At 37.7% G+C, this 18,780-nt stretch overlaps 1 protein-coding gene across 1 annotated transcript; it reads right to left on the bottom strand.

The window, feature by feature from the left end:
- Positions 1-13,387: 13,387 nt before the first annotated feature.
- On the bottom strand, positions 13,388-15,147 carry LOC107811341 (extracellular ribonuclease LE-like). The gene is made up of 3 exons (XM_016636247.2): positions 14,965-15,147; positions 14,706-14,861; positions 13,388-13,997 (listed from the first exon to the last, which is right to left on the bottom strand). Exons 1-3 carry the CDS (start codon positions 15,079-15,081, stop codon positions 13,575-13,577), a joined length of 696 nt encoding a protein of 231 aa, XP_016491733.1. The 5' UTR covers positions 15,082-15,147; the 3' UTR covers positions 13,388-13,574.
- Positions 15,148-18,780: the final 3,633 nt, after the last annotated feature.

Below are 18,780 nucleotides of genomic sequence, written 5' to 3'. Positions count from 1 at the left end.
CCCCATCTCGGATAGTTCTTGGACTTCGCTGGTGCAACGTATGCTGAAGAAGGGTGGTATGACAGTGGTTACTAATGCGCAAAATGAGTTGATTCCCATCAGGACTGTCACCGAATGGAGGGTGTGCATGAACTACCACAAGCTGAATAAAGTGACCCGCAAGGATCACTTCCCATTGCCTTTTCTTGACCAGATGCTAGATAGACTTGCTGAGTGGGCCTTCTACTATTTCTTGGATGGGTACTCCGGGTACAACCAGATTTTGATTGCTCCGGAAGATCAGCAGAAAACAACCTTTACTTGTCCGTATGGCACCTTTACCTTTTCTAGAATGCTATTTAGGTTGTGTAATGCACCGGCTACATTCCAGCAGTGTATGATGGCCATATTTACCGACATGGTAGAGGACATTTTGGAGGTGTTCATGGACGACTTCAGTGTTGTGGGTGACTTGTTTGATGAATGTGTGAAAAATCTTAACAAGGTGTTGTTCCGGTGTGAAGAGATCAACCTTGTGCTTAACTAGGAAAACTGTCATTTTATGGCCGAGGAGGGAATTGTCCTCGGCCATAAGATTTCAAAGCATGGTATAGAGGTGGACAAGGCTAAAATTGAAGTGATCTCAAAGCTTCCTCCTCATACTTCAGTCAAGGGGGTCAGAAATTTTCTTGGCATGTGGGGTTCTACCGAAGATTCATCAAAGAATTTTCTAAGGTAATGAATCATTTGTGCAAGTTATTGGAAAAAGATGCCAAGTTCATGTTTAATGAGGAATGTATGAATGCTTTTGAACTTCTCAAGGACAAATTGACAACCACTCCCGTTATTACCGCACCCAATTGGAGCTTACCTTTTGAGCTCATGTGTGATGCAAGTGACGTTGCCGTTGGAGTAGTATTGGGTTAAAGAGTCAACAAGATGTTTCACCCGATGTATTATGCAAGCAAGACAATGAATGATGCTCATGTGAACTACACGATGACGGAAAAAGAGTTGCTAGCAATTGTGTTTGCAATGGAGAAATTTAGGCCTTATATCATGGGGACAAGGTGATAGTTCATACTGACCATGCAACACTTCGCTACTTGATGACAAATAAGGATTCCAAGGCGAGATTGATGAGATGGGTTCTATTGCTTCAAGAGTTTGACCTTGAGATTGTTGATCGGAAAGGGAGTGAAAACCAAGTTGCAGACCACTTGTCCCGCTTGGAGGAGGAGGGAAGGCCTTGTGATGGCCTTGAAATTAATGATTCATTCTTTAATGAGCAACTTCTCTCCGTATCTGTGAATAGCATGCCTTAGTTTGCGGATGTTGCCAACTTTCTTGTGACCGGTATTGTTTTGTGTGAGCTCTCTTCTAACCAAAGGAAGAAGCTCAAATGGGATAGCTTGGACTACTATTGGGATGAGCCTTATTTGTTCAAAATTTGCAATGATGGTGTGATCCGAAGATGTGTTCCGAAAGAGGAGCAACTGAGTATTCTTGATGCTTGTCATTCCTCTCCTTACGGTGGTCACCATGGTGGGGCAAGGATAGCTTCAAAGGAGCTTAGCTGTGGATTCTATTGGCCTACATTGTACAAGGATGCGGGTGATCATGTGAAGAGATGTGATGAGTGCCATAGAGCTGGAAGAATTTCAAAGAAGGATGAAATGCCTCTCACCACTACTCTTGAGGTTGACATATTTGATGTGTGGGGCATCGACTTCATGGGACCTTTTGTAAGTTCATATGGTAACACATACATTCTGGTGACCATTGATTATGTTTCCATGTGGGTTGAGGCTGTGGCTTTACTCAACAACGAGGCCCGGAGTGTTGTGGATTTTCTCAAGAAGAGTATCTTTACTCGGTTTGGCACTCCTAGAGCAATCATTAGTGATGGAGGGTCCCATTTCTGCAATAAGGCATTTGACACTTTGCTTGAAAAGTATGGTGTCAATCACAATGTTTCTACCCCGTATCATCCTCAAGCTAGTGGCCAAGTTGAGGTCTCCAACAGGGAGATCAAAAGTATATTGTCAAAGATGGTCAATGCAAATAGGACCGATTGTTCAAAGAAATTGGATGATGCTCTGTGGGCTTATAGGACTGCTTACAAGACTTCGATTGGTATGTCTCCGTACCGGTTGGTGTTTGGGAAAGCTTTCCATCTACCGGTTGAGTTAGAGCACAAGGCCATGTGGGCTTTGAGGAAGTTAAATATTGAATGAGATGTTGCAGCAAATCTTCGGGTGGAGAAACTTAATGAGCTTGATGAGTTTCGATACTATGCCTATTCCAGCTCGTCATTGTATAAGGATAATATGAAGTACTTACATGACAAATATGCTCGTGAAAAGGAGTTCAAAGTAGGTAATTTGGTTCTCTTGTTCAACTCCCGGTTACGACTGTATTCAGGAAAGCTTAAGTCAAAATGGAGTGGACCTTTTGAGGTGGTGCTTGTGACTCTGTTTGGTGCTCTTGATTTGAAAAACAAAAATGGTGAGATCTTCAGAGTTAATGTCACAGAGTCAAGCACTATCTTGGAAAATTTGATGAAAACCACGTGGTGGAAATGATCCATCTCAAGTGATTGATGGTAACCTGCATCGTGCCGCGACGTTAAATCAGGCTCTTCTTGGGAGGCAACCCATGTATTTTTCTTCTTGTTTTTCTTTGATTTTCCTCTTAGTATAGGATTTGTTTTTGGACTAACTGGTTGTGAGATGTGTATAGGGATGTTTGATGCAGTGTAGGACTAAGCTGGAAAAATGTGTCACTCTCTGAAGTTTGGACCGCGGCCGCGCTCCATTTTTCGCGGTCACAATGGCCTTACCACGGAGGCGGAAATTGATCATGGTCACTGGTGCTAGAAGGTCCAAAATGGGGGTTCTCTAAAGTTTCAATCGCTGCCGCTGTGCATTTTTGTGGTTAGCGGTGATTTATCGCTGTCGCGGAGAATTTTTCGCGGTCCGCGATGGTCTCAAAACATCAGCCCTTCTGAACTTCACAACCGCGGTCTGAGGTGCATTTACCACGGTCGCGGTAGGTAAGATTATGTGTGTCCCAGGCTTTTTCTATAAATAGAACCTCAGGCCCCCCTTTTACACTTTTTGCTCCTTGCATTCTCAAACAACATAGAACACTGTTCATATATGCCCTAATTTGCACAACACAAGAACTGAACTTCATTTGTATTACATCTCACTTCTGGTAATTCAAATCTATCCTTAGTCTTTAATTTTGTTCTTATTATTATTTATTTTTTTAACTTGATCGTTCTTACTTTTTCTTCTTCCTTTTTCTTTTAATCTTGACTTAGGGTTCTGTAGTGTTAATTAAAATTAGGATTCAATTGGTTAGAAGTGGTTATTAACTACCTAGTGGGATTGATAATGTGTTGTTCGTGCTCAATGTTTGAAAACTAGAACCCTAGGTGCTGAGCCCTAATTAGACTACCATGACTACGGTGATTTTCCACGGTTCGCGGTCATCTTTGTTTTTTGAGATTGTTAAGTCCTGATAACCGTGGTCAGCGGTGGCATTTTTTGCTGACAGTGGTGCCTCTCTGCGGCCGCGATGGTTTTTTTGCGGTCCGCGATAACAAAGTTCAAAGAGGTACATTACTTACCGCAGCCGCGCTCCTTTTTCCGCGGTCTGCGATGCTACTTAATCAGAGAGTGGGTAGTCCGAGTCCCACACCTCTGCGGCCGTGATGCATTTTTCTTGATCCGCGATCTGCTATTTTTTTCTTGCACTGTCAACTGATATTCTGCACTGCTTCTTCTAGTATTTTGCACTAACAATTTTCACTTGATTACACTTGCAGACAATGGTTAAATCTAGAGGAGGTGGTGACAAACAAAAAGGGAAAGCGAAGTACTTCCGGGGTAGGGGACGAGGGCAGATTAAATTGACCCCAGCGGTTCGGAAAACAATTTGGGAAACTAGGAAAATCATCAGAGTTGCAAATAGAGCTGCTTCCCATTCTGAGGGAAGAGAGTACTTGCCCTCCCGGGAGGTATCAGAGTATAATTCAGTGCCACAATATGTTCCAGACTTCCCAGGAAGACAGGTTGAGAGATGAGCCCACACCTCCAGCCTCTCCTACTACTTGTGCTTCAGTTCATGTTTCTATTGAGTCGTCTGAGGTCTCAACAGAGAGCAGTGATAGTTCATCCTCAACATCACCTACACCTTTGTCACCTGGACATGATGTAAATGTTGGGGTACAGGATGAAGAGAGAAGGGGTGTAGCACAAATCAGGGGCGTGGAAAGAACTAGAAACCTTGAAGTGTGGCAAAAGAGGTTCGTCAGTGAGCTGGCTTATCACAAGTTCTGGGAGTGGTGACCTCTAAGATCACTTATTCATGAGTGACAATTCATAGAGTGGGATTTTCTGCCTAAAAACCCCAACGTGAAGCAGCATTTCAATGATCAAGTGGGATGTGATTACTTCACCAGCAGGGTGTCAGATGCAAATGAGTACTTAGTCAAGGAGTTTTATGCTAATGCTTCCCACATCAAGAATGATACAAAAGTGACTAAGGTGCGAAACCTGAAAGTAAAGTTTGATGGGAAAACAATAAATGAATACTTGGGCTTCAATGAGGAAGATGAAACTTTATACTTGGAGAAGGTGGCGATGGATGAGGATTCCTGCCCATGGTTGGCTTCATACTTGGCACTCTCAGATACCACCCCCAGCATGGTTGACAGCAGGGGTTCCTATATTTAGGAACACCCTAAAATTCGAGGCGAAGGGTTGGGAGACTTTTGTATGCAGCAGGCTAGACCCCACCACCCATGAAAATACCTTGCCGGTCTCCAGGGCAATATTAGTGGCAACTATTATGGTGGGGTTCCCGATCAATATCGGGAATGTCATGTCTAGGGTGATCACCAGGGTGGTCAATGAGGGCGACAGATGATATCCCTTCCTGATCTTCCTCATAATGTACTTCAAAGATCAGGAAGTGGAGAAAAGAAACTTTGATGTGAAGGTGAAACCAAAAATGCCCTTTTCATAGTACAACCTCAAGTGTCCGGACAACCTCAAAGCCAAGGGATCCAAGGGCAAAGCTACTACTTCTACTGGCCAGTTTGAAGAGCTAGTAGTGGTAGTCACTCCTTCACTGCCTCCCACTGCCATACCAGAGCCTGCCTCCGGATCATCTACTTCTACACCTCCAGATATTCCATCCTCCTCAGCATACCCATTGATTGCCCACAGATTGAGCCAAACACTCTCCAGTATCAAAAACTGGATGCAGGCAGCAACTTTTAAGCTGTCTGTGCTATATATTTCAGTGGTAGCTCAGTCAATGCCCCCACAGCCACAGGTGCCAGCTTCGGTAGAGGAGACTCTCAAGGAGCTTCTAGAAAACTAGAAGAAGCTCCTTGGTAACCAAAAGCTGATAATGGATGCTCTTGTTGAACAAGAGAAAACACTTAAGGAGCTGAGTAAGTACACAAAGAAGCTGAAGAAGATGCGGGCCTCGAAGGAGTCGGTTAAGGAATTAAGGGGTGAAGTGGAGAAGATGAAGGCAGCTGACCACTTGCCTTTGGAGCTACTATTGCATGATCAGCCTCCAGCAGCTCAGATAGAGCAGGTTCCAAAGCAGGGGATTGAGAGAGCTCCAAAGAGGAGGAGAATGATTCCCCAGGTGGATGATGTGGAGATTGAGCTTGAGGAGATGGAGGGTGTTGCTTCTGGCCAGCCGCAGGCCCCCGAGACAGATGATCCAGGTGTCCAGCCACAGAACCTCATCCAGTCATAGGACCCCGTGCTACCACAGGACCCCATGCAGACGGAGGATCCATAGGGAGTTTTCTTCACTCTCTATCTTTCCTTTTGAGCTTATTTTTGTGGTTAGTTAGCATTGAGGACAATGCTAGCTTTCATTTGAGGGGGTGGCCCTACTTTGATTTGGTAGTTGGTTTGTAAATGTGACACTATTTTCTTTCTTTATGCTTATTTTTCACTTTTGGGTATGTATATAACTTTACCTTTTAATTCACTTTTCGTTACTTTTCGATCTTGTTATGTATATAAAGTTACTCTCTCATGTATATATTCATTCCCTCTTATGTATATTCATCTAAACCCCCTATTGTACATATTTAGTTTACTTTTCGTATTTTACTTCATAGCTTCTTTTGCAATTTCCCTTAATGCTATAGCTTCTTACTTCATTTAATAGCTTCTTTTTCGGTTCGTAGCTTCTTATTTTACAATTTGGTGTGATCAATAAGCCTTTAGTTTTCTTAATTCCACAGTTCTTTCCAAAGGTGGAGTTTGTGTGAACCGGGTGGCTCTTCCCGATGATGGATGTCATGACAATATTCTTAAGGGTTTGAGTCTGTTTTTCTTTTCGTTTTTGTATGAATAGTAGTTAGTGAGTAATGATGCCTCAGGCAAAGCTTCACTTGGGCCTAACACATTTACCTTTGACCTTATGGTTAAAAATAAATTGTTGTATTTAGGATGGTGTAGTTGTGACCTTGAGACTCTTATGTTGACTAAACAATCATCGAGTGGTTTTTCGGAACCATTTGTGTTGCTCAAATCTTAGCTAAGGTTGTTGTGGGCCCCCGACTCTATTTCGTTAGAAATCCTATAGCTTGTGTGGTGAGGTTTTGATTTGCAAGTCCAAGTCTCGTGCCAATAAGTCTAGAACTTGCTCTGAATGTTTGTCTTGGCGAAATCCTAAGTGTAGCTCAACTTGAGAAGTGATTATAGTCTCTCCTTGATCCCAATTAAAACTTGAAAACATCCATATCCTACCAATGATGATATCCCTAGTCAACCCCGTTGAGCCTTAGTCCGTATTCTTTCAATAATTATGATACAAACCTTTATCCGTTCTAAAATGATCCTCTTTCGGCACCCTATCTTTCCTTAGCACAAGGAAAAAGCATAAGTTTGGGGGGAGATACGAGGAGTGCAAAAGTGATAAAAGGTATAAAATGAAGAAAAGGAAAGGCAAAGAAAAAGAAAAAGAAAGAAAAAACAAAAATTCAAAAAGAAAATGAACAATGTAGAAGAAATGAAGGGATTCAACAAAAGAAAAAGATGAAAGGCATGACAAGATTAGAAAGGAGAAAAAGAATTGAAATGAACAAGAAAGAGTGACAGTATGTCTCTCTAACCCTTAAAGAAGAAGTAAATGACTCAAAGAGTCAAGAAAATATGAGCCAAAATGAAGCAAATGAAGTGCTTAAGGGAAGATGAAACCTTCTTGGACCAATATATCCTACCTTGAACCAAAAGCCTTCATTACATTCCCACAAAGCCCTATATAATATTGAGTTGAGTAAGCTTACATTAGTGTTAACTTACATAAAGGGCAAGCTTATTGTACTTAGAGCCGGACTTGTGACCTTCCTTTGAGAGAGATGAGTGTGTTTTCCGCAATCCTCGTTCTGAGTGCTACAATCTAAAAGTGAGGTTTGCTTGAGGAGAGTTGAGGAGTATGAGTTTGGGTTCAGCAACGACCAATGTAACATAAAGAGTTTCCTTGATGGGTTAAGTCAACTCTTGATGCTTTTGTGTCGCACTAAAGCCATGGTGCTAAAAAGGTTGAATGTTGTTAATAATGCATTTGAGTTGATAGTAATTGTTAGTCACAATTGATTCTTCAAGAGGTTACTTTGGAACAGCTGAATTTTCTTGGTTTTATTCTTAAGGAGGTGGGAATTACTTTGTTGGCTTGAGGACAAGCAAAAGCTTAAGTTTGGGGGAGTTGATAACTAGGGATTCTAGTCTATTTTATACTCCTTTTTGCTTGAGTTTTGGACTAAAAATGTATACAAGTAATCCCGAAAGCTTACATGTTGTGCTTGTTTGCAGTGTTTGGTCAAGAAGAGACAAGGATGTCATAACCAGCTCAAAAAGGAGTGAAACCGGCACAAGTTCAAAGTCAAGTCAAAGCAGCGCTACAACGAAAAATCCACCGCAGACGCAGAAGACCCATCACGATCGCAGTCCTTTTATCGCGGTCCGAGTTGGCAAGGATTCAGTGAGTTGTCATTTTGGAATTCAAGTCACCGCTGACCACGGTGCTTTTATGCGGCAGCAGTGCCTCTACCGCGACAACGGTCAGTTTACCGCGGTCCGCGGAAAAGAAGTTTAGAGAACCTGTAGTTAAGCCAAATACTGAAAACCGCGGTCCGCGATGGATTTTATGTGGCCACGGTAGCCTCACTGCTGTAGCAGTTCATTTTCCGTTGTCAGCAGTACCTCCGTCAGTGGCAGTTTTGTCCGAAAAATTTAGCTGTGTATAAATACTTTCTTTTCAGATTTTTAGGTCATCTTATTAGTAGTGAGCACGTGAACGATGACTTTTGCCTATTTTGAGTAATTTTATAGCTAGTTTAGCAATTAATCTTAGTTTCTTATCTTGTAATTACATTTTATGGGTTATTCTTCATCTCAATCTATGATTTCTTCTTCAATTATGAGTAGTTAAACCCATTATCTAGGGTTGTGGCTCAACCCTAGTATGGGTATTTAATAGGTCTCTTATTTTAGGGCTTAGATGTTTATGGGTAATGGCTATTTGGCCTGATTTATGCTTTCTATGTTAAATTAGTGGTTGCAAACACTAATTTGTGCCTTTTTGACTTAGGCTCTTCTTGAAAAAGGGAGACTAAGTCTAGGAATTTCAGGCCAACAAGGAATTGGGGTGTATTCAAGATATTGATAGCCTCAATTAAAGGTTTAAATCTAGAGATAGTAATACCCGACTTGAGACAACATTGCTTGCAGAAATATAACACTCAATTGGGCTTGAGAAAGCTAAGCCAATTAGGGCAAAGTCACTCAAACTACTGAGAGGTATAGAGTGAGTAGCTTCGTGCATTGGCTATATCATAACCCAGGTATAACATTATTGCCCTAAGTTTGAGATCCCATTAGATACTCACCTAGGAGAAAGTCACTTCCCTAGTGTCTTTTTACCCATTTAGAAAATCCTACAAAAATATCTTCTTAGTTTAATTTTGTGCATCATTAGTATAAAATTAGAAGTAACAAACAAACAAAAATGATTGGAAGTGCAGTCAAGAGCACTACACTTTGCTAGATTAGATAGGAATCCAACTCCAAATATATCTAGCTCCCTGTGGATTTGATCCCGACCTTCTCGGGGAAAAACTACATCGATCGCTCTTGCCACTCTATAGTGGTGTAGGGTTGGACCTGATCAATGTCAAGTTTATGAACCTGGTTCTTTAACTCAGCGTTTTTACCATCACTTTCACTAGACCTAAGTTCCATATTTTTGCACTTAGCTTTGAAAATCACACACTCCTTAGACAGTTGTTCCTTTTCATTGTTTAGATCCTCATATTCATCGATGAAATCCAGGAGTAACTCAGATAGCCTTTCTTTAGACAAAAATTTAATCTTGTCTTTGAGATGAATTATACTTACCTCAGATTCCTTATCAGATTCTCCAATTGCTATAAGTGCTTGTTCATCTCCATCTTCATCCTCTGAGTCCTCATCTGAGCTTTCTCCCCAGGAAGCAACCATAGCCTTTATTGATCCTTTGTTCTTCTTGGGTTGAACCTGTTCCTACTTCTTGTTCCTTCATTCAGCTCTTTCCTTCTTCCATTCAATTTCCCATTGAGGGCAATTTTTGATGTGGTGATCAGTCTTTCCACAGACAAGAGGGGTTGCTCTGATGGTAAGCAACCTCCACTTCCAACCAAGAGGTTGTGAGTTCGAGTCTCCCCAAGAGCAAGGTGGGAAGTTCTTAGACGGAAGGATGTCGAGGGTCTATTTGGAAATAGTCTCTCTACCCCAGAGTAGGGGAAAGGTCTGCGTACACACTACCCTCTCCAGACCCCACTAAGTGGGATTATACTGGGTTGTTGTTGTTGTTGTTGTTGTTGATCCGTCTTTCCACACTTGTAACACCCCTCATTGGTTTGTTTTTCAGGAACCCTTGGTTTGATGTAGGTTACACTTCTTGAAGGACCCTTTCCTCTCATTAGGTACTTCTTGAAGTTGTGATCATGGTCATTTCATCCTCCTCTAGATCAGCACCTTCAGTGATTCTGAGTGCCAAGCCCCTTTCCTTCTTGGGTGCATCCATCTTCATGGTTTGCCTTCTAAGTTCATAGGCAGTGAGATTTCCAATTAGCTCATCCAACTTAAGAGTGACAATGTTATTTGATTCCTGAATAGCAGTGATTTTGCTTTCCCAAGAGACTTGCAGAACCCTTGTCAAAATCTTCTCAACTTTGTCTTCTTCAAAAATAACCCTTCCAAGAGACTTAAGTTCATTTGTCAGTATAGTGAACCATGTATACATCTCCTGGATGGTTTCCCCTTCCTTCATGGTGAAATTCTCATATTGAGAATACAGTGGTGTTCCTCTGGACCTCTTCACTTGAGGTGTTCCTTCATGAGCCACTTGCAAAGTATCCCAAATTTCCTTAGTAGTGGTACAACTTTGAATTCTACTGTACTCGCTTAGACCAAGTCCATACACAAGCCATTTCTTGGCCTTAGCATTCTTTTCCCACTTCTTCAAGTCCTCAGCCGTGCAGTCAACTCTTATTTTTGGCACTTCTACTCCTTCAGCAGTCTTCTTCATGGTAGCTAGGGGACCATTATTGACAATGTCCCATAGCTCATAGTCTTCTCCGATGATGTGATCTCTCAACCTGTTTTTTCACCAAGAGTAGTATTGGCCATTAAAGAGTGGAGGCTTAGCAGTGGATTGCCCTTCCCAGTTTCCAGGTGGTGCGCTCGTCTTGATCTGTTCCTAAGGTGTTAGCCTCTTCAAGGATAACCTGCTCTGATACCAATTGATGTTTTATACTTCAATACCACACAAGAGGAAGGTGATTTGTGTGGTGTCCAATTTTTCGCTTAAACTGATTATGGAAGGACCTGGTTCTTCTATGTGTTCCTTATACTACTGTTGCGGAATAATAAATGCAGAAATTAAAGAACACAAGGATTTTTACGTGGAAAACACCTGGCTCAAAAGGTGAAAAAATCACGACCTACTACTCAGTAGGATTTTTTCCAATACTTCACTAATCACTGAGTCAAAACAGCATTTACAAAACTCTTTGTAAACCTAAAGATTACCTTTAATCCTGTTGTAGCAAACAACCTCTAACTGTTGCGACAACTTCAAGTTAATTCTAGCTTGAATACTCTGAGTACCTATTACAATTGCTTCTAGATAAAGTTGAAAGGTAGAAAAATAAAAATAACTACTATAATTGAACTAGAATAAAAGACAAACACTTGGAACTGGTTCTTCTATCTGGTTCACGTAGCTTCAGGTTTGCACACTTGAATTACAAATGAACTGCTTGCAATAAGCCTTGCTATTTTGCTATCAATTCACATTTAACTTCTGTGTCTTTGTGCAACACTTGTAAAGTGAAAACATCCTGCAATTTATAGAGTTAGTAGATGATGAAATAACTAGAGTTCTAATGCTACTCTTCTTTGGTGGAAGAGTTCTAGTTGATTTCATCTTCTAACTCCTTCCCTATCTTGGATAGTGTTCTCTTTGAGTAAGGAGTCTTTCTCCTTAAAAACCTTTTCGATCAGGAGATATTAAATACACCAAGTTAAGCTTATCTCATTCATGTGCATCCCACATGCTCGAATCTGCCCGTTTTTATGAACCTGAGGAATGGACCTGGTTCATGCCTGAGTTCCTTTGTCAGTCTTCAAAACTAGCCTTTATTTGGGCCAACACAACTTTATTCACCAATTTATTTAATCGAAAGAGGAATATTATGGTGATTATCTTGCGTTATTTTGTTTGGTTTAATTCAGTTATTCTCTTAAGTAATCGAAACAGCTTGTTGAATTTTTGATTAAATCAAATTAGGAGAATATTCGAGAGACGTTTTCCTGAAGACTAATCCATTAATGCATGCTTGCATATTTTCACAGTCCTTATATTAGATCACCTCGTAGAGTTAAGATATAATCGAGGGAGGAGTCTTAACTATACGTTTGAACTAATCATAGATTAAATTCTTGAGAATCATTAGAACATTGGAGTGAATTAAACTAGAGTTGGGTCCCAAATAGCTATCTTACACCTATCATGTCATACCCTTATTTCTCCCATTTATATTTCAATGTTGCTCAACTCTTGTCTTCCAGTGATCAATTGTTAATTGTTTTAGTTTCATAGTTAATTTTAGTTATTAATCATCCCAACCATCGCGTTAATTGTCCTGAATAGCGTTAAGCTAGAAATTACTTGAACATTGTTTAAATCCAAATCATGTGGAGACAATAATCATAACTATACTATCTTTGGCTAGCGGGCATTAATTTCGTGTTGTATTTCCGTTTGTTAGGGAGAAGGGTCAAATATACTCTTTTACTATGCGAAAAGATAATTTATACCCTCTGTTATACTTTTGGTCCAATACTACCCACGGCGTTATAAAATTAATGCAAAAGTAACCCTCATCCGTTAGTGCCCTCCACTGTGGCCAATACTATCCACATGGCCTGACATTTTTCTAAGATGGACGCCACTTAGTATGCCACCTCATTACCACTTCCAATCTCACTTCACTCTATTTTTATGTCAAACTATCTGAGATAAATCTTACAGATTTGATATTAAAACTTTATCAGAATCATATCCAGTCGTCAAAGATTGAAACATCAGTTCTTTATTCTTTCAATGGACCTTAGCATTCATTTATGAATAATTGAACTTAACTTAAAATCTCAAAAGAAAAAAGTGAAAGCCTTGAAACAAAAATTTAAGAAGAAAATTGTGATATAGCTATTACATATCATGGGTATCAATAGTGCTAAATAACCTTTTTGAGCTTTTGCAGAAAATTCGTTGCTTTAGCTTTTGAAGTTATAATTCTTTTTCTCTTGGTAAAGTTCGAATATTTTAGCTTTTGAAACCATAATTCTTTTTCTCTTGGTAAAGTTCGAACTTTTCAGCTTTTGTGTTCCGGGTGTTTTGTGTTTCTTTCAATTGCTGCTTGTATACCCAATGACACAACACTATAGCAACATAAACCATATAACTAAAGGATATTTTTTGAAATTATACAGAGACAATATAGACAAAAATTGCTTATTAATGTTCCTGATTGAACTGAACCAGGGGAAGCTAAAAAAGCAAACAATAAATAAATAAATAAATAAGAGAGATACATGTAACAGAAACGAATTCTGAAGCGGCACTAAGCAAGTGAACTGAATAAAATAGATCCACTTTCGACCCCGCTATCCATTTTCTACGCGGATAATATGAATATTATCCATATTTGGCTCCGTTCTAAATGATTAATTATCCGACCCATATTTTAGTAGTTAATGAATAGATACTTATATATTTTTTATTCATTTTGCAAGCACCAATTGCAGGATCTGATTCATGCACAGCAATTAAATTTATGTATTGCAACTATTTCAATATGTTATTGCTCCAAAGAAGGCATAGCCTTGTACAATGATTAGAACATGTATACATTAGTAAACAAGAGATAGTACAATAAAAAGAGATAATGAGGCATATGAAATAGCCAAAGAACAATAACTGCCTTAAAATGTTGGGTAACTGGCTTAAAATGTTGGGAACTCAATGCTGGAGCCACATTTTCCCCTAGGAAAAACAGGGCATTCGATGAGATTTGAACCCGAGCCATCGACACAAATATAAACCTGGTATAACTGGCTATTACCCGACTCGTCTACATTACATTCGATTCCAGGAGTATACCCAATTGCGCTGTTAATCGCATTTTTAATGCTGTTCAAGCTATAAAATCCGCCATCAGGGTTAATTCCAGCACCCTGAAGAATTTCCAAAAGATTAATTTGATTTTTGAGATCAAGAGCTTTCTTGAAATAGCCATGTTGGTCAAAAATAGATTCAGAACAAGTGCCATGTTTTTCCCATTCATGTGACCAAAATGCTGAGCCAGTACCACTTGGGCATGCTAGAGTTGGCCAATTTTGTTGCATTCTGCTGATTAAGTCAGAAACCTGCATAAGGAATTTAATTCGACTCAGTATTTTTTACACGAATCATAGATATATAGCATTAAGTTATTAAAATTTTAATAAATATTAAATTTTCAACACATAATTTTAAAAAGGTTAGATTGCCTCTTTTTGTCTTCTTGAGCGAGGGTCTTTCGGAAACAGCCTCTCTATCCCATCGGGATAGGGGTAAAATTTGCCTACACACTACCCTCCCCAAACCCCACTAGTAAGATTATAGTGGGTCGTTGTTGTTGTATAATTTTAAAAAGGCAATGTCTCCAATTTTAAAAGTCTAAAGATTGAACCCAAAAATAAATTTATATTTGTATCCTCAATGCTAGCAATTAGAATAAGATGCTACCACTAAGGTTCTGGTGGGACGGATAGAATCCCTCCACGCTTAATAGAGTTCTTGTGTTCGGGTCTTGGGTATGAAAAGAATTCCGATAGGGAGCATTTTCCTATTTAATGGATCTTACACAGAGCGAATCTGGATTTATCAGGGCATCAATACAGGTACTTGACACCAGGTGAGGGGGAAAAAAAAGAAGGGCAATTCGGTGCTACGCAGCCTTACCCTACATTTCTGCAAAAGGCTTCCACGCTCGAACTCGTGACCTCCTGGTCATATGGCAGCAACTTTACTAGTTATGCCAAGGTTACCTTCGGATAAGGGGGAAAAAAAAAGCTTATTTGAATATTGAGTACCTGAGATTGATCATAAGGACTGTTAGAATCACAGTTTGATGGGTAAGAGCCATCATTGTTATTAGGCCAAAGTCCATGGATTCCAAAATCTGATGCTGGTTTTCCAGTTTTGGGGTAGCAACAACTTTGTTTAGTGTCACAGTAAGACCCTGGCCACTGCATAAAAGATGAAGACATATATTACTTAAAATAAACCAAAGTAAAACAGAGAAAATTACATCTAAATATTTAATAAGTATTAATTAAATTTGATATAAACCTGTTGAACAAAGTAGAAAAAGTCAAAATCTTGAGCAGCAGTAAGGAGTGATAAACACTGTATAATAAGAAATAGTGTCAAGAACAGAGAAGTGGCCGAATTTGAAGCCATTTTCATCAATTTTTGCTTCTAAAATTGAAGCTTCTTTTGTGAACTTTAAAAGAGTATATTGGTACTGATTTTTGGCTTGTTTATTTATAGAAAAAAAATTGAAGATGTGAACAGACTAAATTTAAGTGTGAAATTGAGGCGCTAGATATTGATTGGTATTATAATCTGATTCGGTTTTTTATCCTTATTAGTGTTTCTGATTCTGATGTTGACAATGCGAAGATGGTAATTATTGGTTTTGGTATATTCTTTAAGCATATGATATGACGGTTTCCTTAATAATATTTTATGTTAATTTGGGCTGATTTTAAGGATACATTTTCGATTTTTCCTTTTGAAGAAGCTTTCTTAGTGGTCGTTTGGACATAAGAATTGTAAAATTCCCAAAAGAGTGGAAAACAATTCAAGGGAAAATGGTATTTGAAAATTAAAGTTGTGTTTGGACATGAATCTAATTTTGGGCTATTTTTGAATTTTTAAAAATTTTGAAAAGTAATTTTTTGAAGTTTTTCAACTTTTCAAAAAATTTCAAAATTCTTCTTCAAGTGAAAATTAAAAATTTTATGGCAAAACATTAATTTCAAAAAAGAGTAAAATATTTTTATGTCAAAACGGGCCGTAATCTTGGAAGACAGAAAGTTGTCATAAAGTGTGTTGTTTGTATTAAGATAATTAAGTTCATTGAGAGGCAAATAAAAGCTAGCATTCATATGAAAGATACAGGTGTATTGTTTTTCTTTTTTTAATTTATTCAAAGGGCTGATTGACGCTTTCAGACTTGCACGTCCCTCGTGAATTGATTGTATACTACTCCTATCTATTATTAATAGGCATTATGTTCTCCATCATATCTGCCTCTTAATAATTGAGTTTAATCTCACATTAATATTGTATAATTTTTCAACGATCAAGTTAAGTTGATCTACAATAATAGATAATTCTTCAGCATGGACAATATAAAATATTGATCGATATTTTATCGTTTAAATACAGATCTCATATGGATAAAGTTGTCATATAATTATTGCTCTTATATTTAGGATTTTGTAATTAATTAAATATTAGCCATGAATTCTTCTCTTATTTGAACTAGCTAAGAACTCCTAATTGTTACGTAGTAATTTAATTTTGAGTAAGATTTTATTTATAACAAGTTACTTCCTAATATTTAGTAATTTAAATTTGAGTAGATTTTTATAATAAATTCCTTGCCTAACATTTCGTTATTTAAATTTGAGTAAGATTTTATTTATAATAAATTCCTCACCTAGTAATTTTTTATTTGAGTAAGATTTTATTTAAAATAAATTTCTTGCCTAATATTTTGTAACTTCAATTTCTAGTATGATTTATTTATAATAAATATCTTGCCTAATATTTAAGACTTTAAAATTAACTTTGATTTATAGATGATTTTATAATGGAATGTAATTGAAAAATGAAAAAAGATGCACTTCATTTTTGGATCTATTTGCTTTTTGAATATTAAGCATATAAACAACTTTGACAATTTATATTGGTAATAGTTCAGAACATTTTTTATTGAATTCTTATTGCATTATTCTTTAAAATAGTTGAAAATAATATTAAAAAGGAAATTTAAAAGTAACTTTGAAAGCTCGAAAGATCTGAATTAATGTTAGGAAATAGATTTGCGGGGAACAGAAATTCGCGACTTTGATAGTATATTCATTTTTCTTTAGAAATTTACGTATCCTAGTATGTTGATATTGGGGTTATATCATAATTCCTCCAAACTTTTTACATAGCAAAAATCGAAATTCAATATTTCAGCAATAACTTGTAATTTTTCACTAAAACACGTTTGTGAATAATTTGAGAAGAAGGAAAGTAATTGCTAGAAAGAATCTGATTTGGTGTCTGTTAATACGTTTTAGAGGTATAAACAAGAATTTGTAATATCATAAGAATTTGTTAAGACACGTCCATTAAAAAATAGAGTAATAAGTTCTCGTAATAAATTGAAATGCACTGATAATTTAAAATTTCTTTTGATATATATAATTTAAATTCGTAATAATTTAAGCAATTGTATGTGAACACAAGGAAGAGTTGACATTTGACAAGCAGCATACTTGCACCTTGACCATTTAGGCCGATAGACAACTTTCTTTCACATCTCCCCATTTTATAGAGTCCAAAATATTGCACTATTCAATCAATAGCAGCATGATTTTCTGGCTTGTTCTTTGTTTGTTTGTTATTTTTCCTCCATATCTAATGAATATCACTATTTTATAATTGAGTTTGAATTTTATATGTTATTAAGACACTTAAAAGATAATTACATTCTATTTAATTACATTGATCAGTAATCTAGAATAAACGGTAAGTAATATGCTTTAAATTGTTAAATTTACATTGATTGTGTAAAAAATTCATTATATTAGTGTAATATAACTTAAATCTTAAATTTTATGGCATCGCCATAGCCCATAAGAATATGCTCCATTCCTGAGAGGAAAAAAAAAACCCAATTGACAAAGTTGTAATATGAAACCTTGCTGTTGAGCTAGATAGAAACAAATCTTTCAGGTAAGCACAACGTAGACCAGGCACGTATTTTGTATGGTGTCGATTAATTGATTTATCCATTACAAACGTATGTAGACGAGTTACTGAATTAGGCCGAACTCGTATCTTCGATGCTAATTCTGCCCCTACTTGTTCCGTGGCAATTAAAGGTATTGAGATAATGATCCTGAGTTATCATATCTGGTGTACCAAATTCGTCGACATAACATTCAGTTCCTGGAAAGGAACAAGGTGCATCTATACCATATACCAGGACCTGTCTAGTTAAGTTGGGCCTCAACAAACTAGGCCAGTTAACTCGTAAAAATTGCACGAGCACTCTAATTTGTAGCTCCCATTTAATCTATATCCACTTTTTAAAAAAGTTTTAACTTGTACACACTGTTTAAACAACTTCAAGCCTCTTTCTCCTCCTCCTTCGTTTTCCGAATGCTGAAGATTGAGATATTGTTATGTGTTCTAACCTGACGATTCATATATATCTGTTTGTCCCATTGTGTGTGTGTGTGAGAGAGAGAGAACAACTTATATTTGCTATTTTAGCTCTTTACAACTAGGAATTAGCTTCTGGACTGTCCAGTTCGGAAATTCTAATTTAATTGCTACTGAAACATGAAAGCACGACTTGATTCCCTGTGCATTAGGTGGATATGTTACTTTTACTAATGGTCTTATTTTATAGGAGTATTGCTTTTCATATTTCCTGATAATTCCATTATTCTAAAGCTAAAATATACAATAAATATTCTTAGTTCAGCAAATATAAACAAAAACTTCAGCTCCTAGAATGCTGAAGTTCAGCAAATACAAAACAAACTTCAGCCCTGAAGTTCATCACAAACATAACAAAGCTTCAGCTAAAACATGCTGAAGTTCAGCAAATATAGAACAAAACTTCAGCTAAAACATGTTGAAGTTCAGCAAATACAAAACAAAACTCAGCTACTAGAATGCTTAAGTTCAACAATTACAAACAAAAACTTCAGTCAACACATGTTGTTGTTTTATTGAACTGAAGTTTGCCATTTGCACTATGAACTAAGTTTTGCAAGTCACGCCAAACTTCATGCAAAAATATCTGAAGTTTTGCTTCACTTCAGGCAAAAAATTTTGCTACTTGAGGCCTGTATGCCTGAAGTTATGCCAAAA

The sequence above is a fragment of the Nicotiana tabacum genome, chromosome 20, assembly GCF_000715075.1.
Source record: "Nicotiana tabacum cultivar K326 chromosome 20, ASM71507v2, whole genome shotgun sequence".
NCBI classification, from domain to species: Eukaryota; Viridiplantae; Streptophyta; class Magnoliopsida; order Solanales; family Solanaceae; genus Nicotiana; species Nicotiana tabacum.
The sequence above is the reverse complement of the archived record's forward strand: the minus strand, read 5'-3'. Positions and strand labels throughout refer to the sequence as shown.

Excerpts from the sequence above, each read along its gene's own strand:
- LOC107811341 (XM_016636247.2), bottom strand. The coding sequence starts at position 15,081 with ATGAAAATGGCTTCAAATTCGGCCACTTCTCTGTTCTTGACACTATTT. Across the intron at positions 14,862-14,964 it reads TTTTCTACTTTGTTCAACAG|TGGCCAGGGTCTTACTGTGA; the intron begins GTTTATATCAAA and ends TCTTTTATGCAG. Across the intron at positions 13,998-14,705 it reads GTCCTTATGATCAATCTCAG|GTTTCTGACTTAATCAGCAG; the intron begins GTACTCAATATT and ends TTCCTTATGCAG.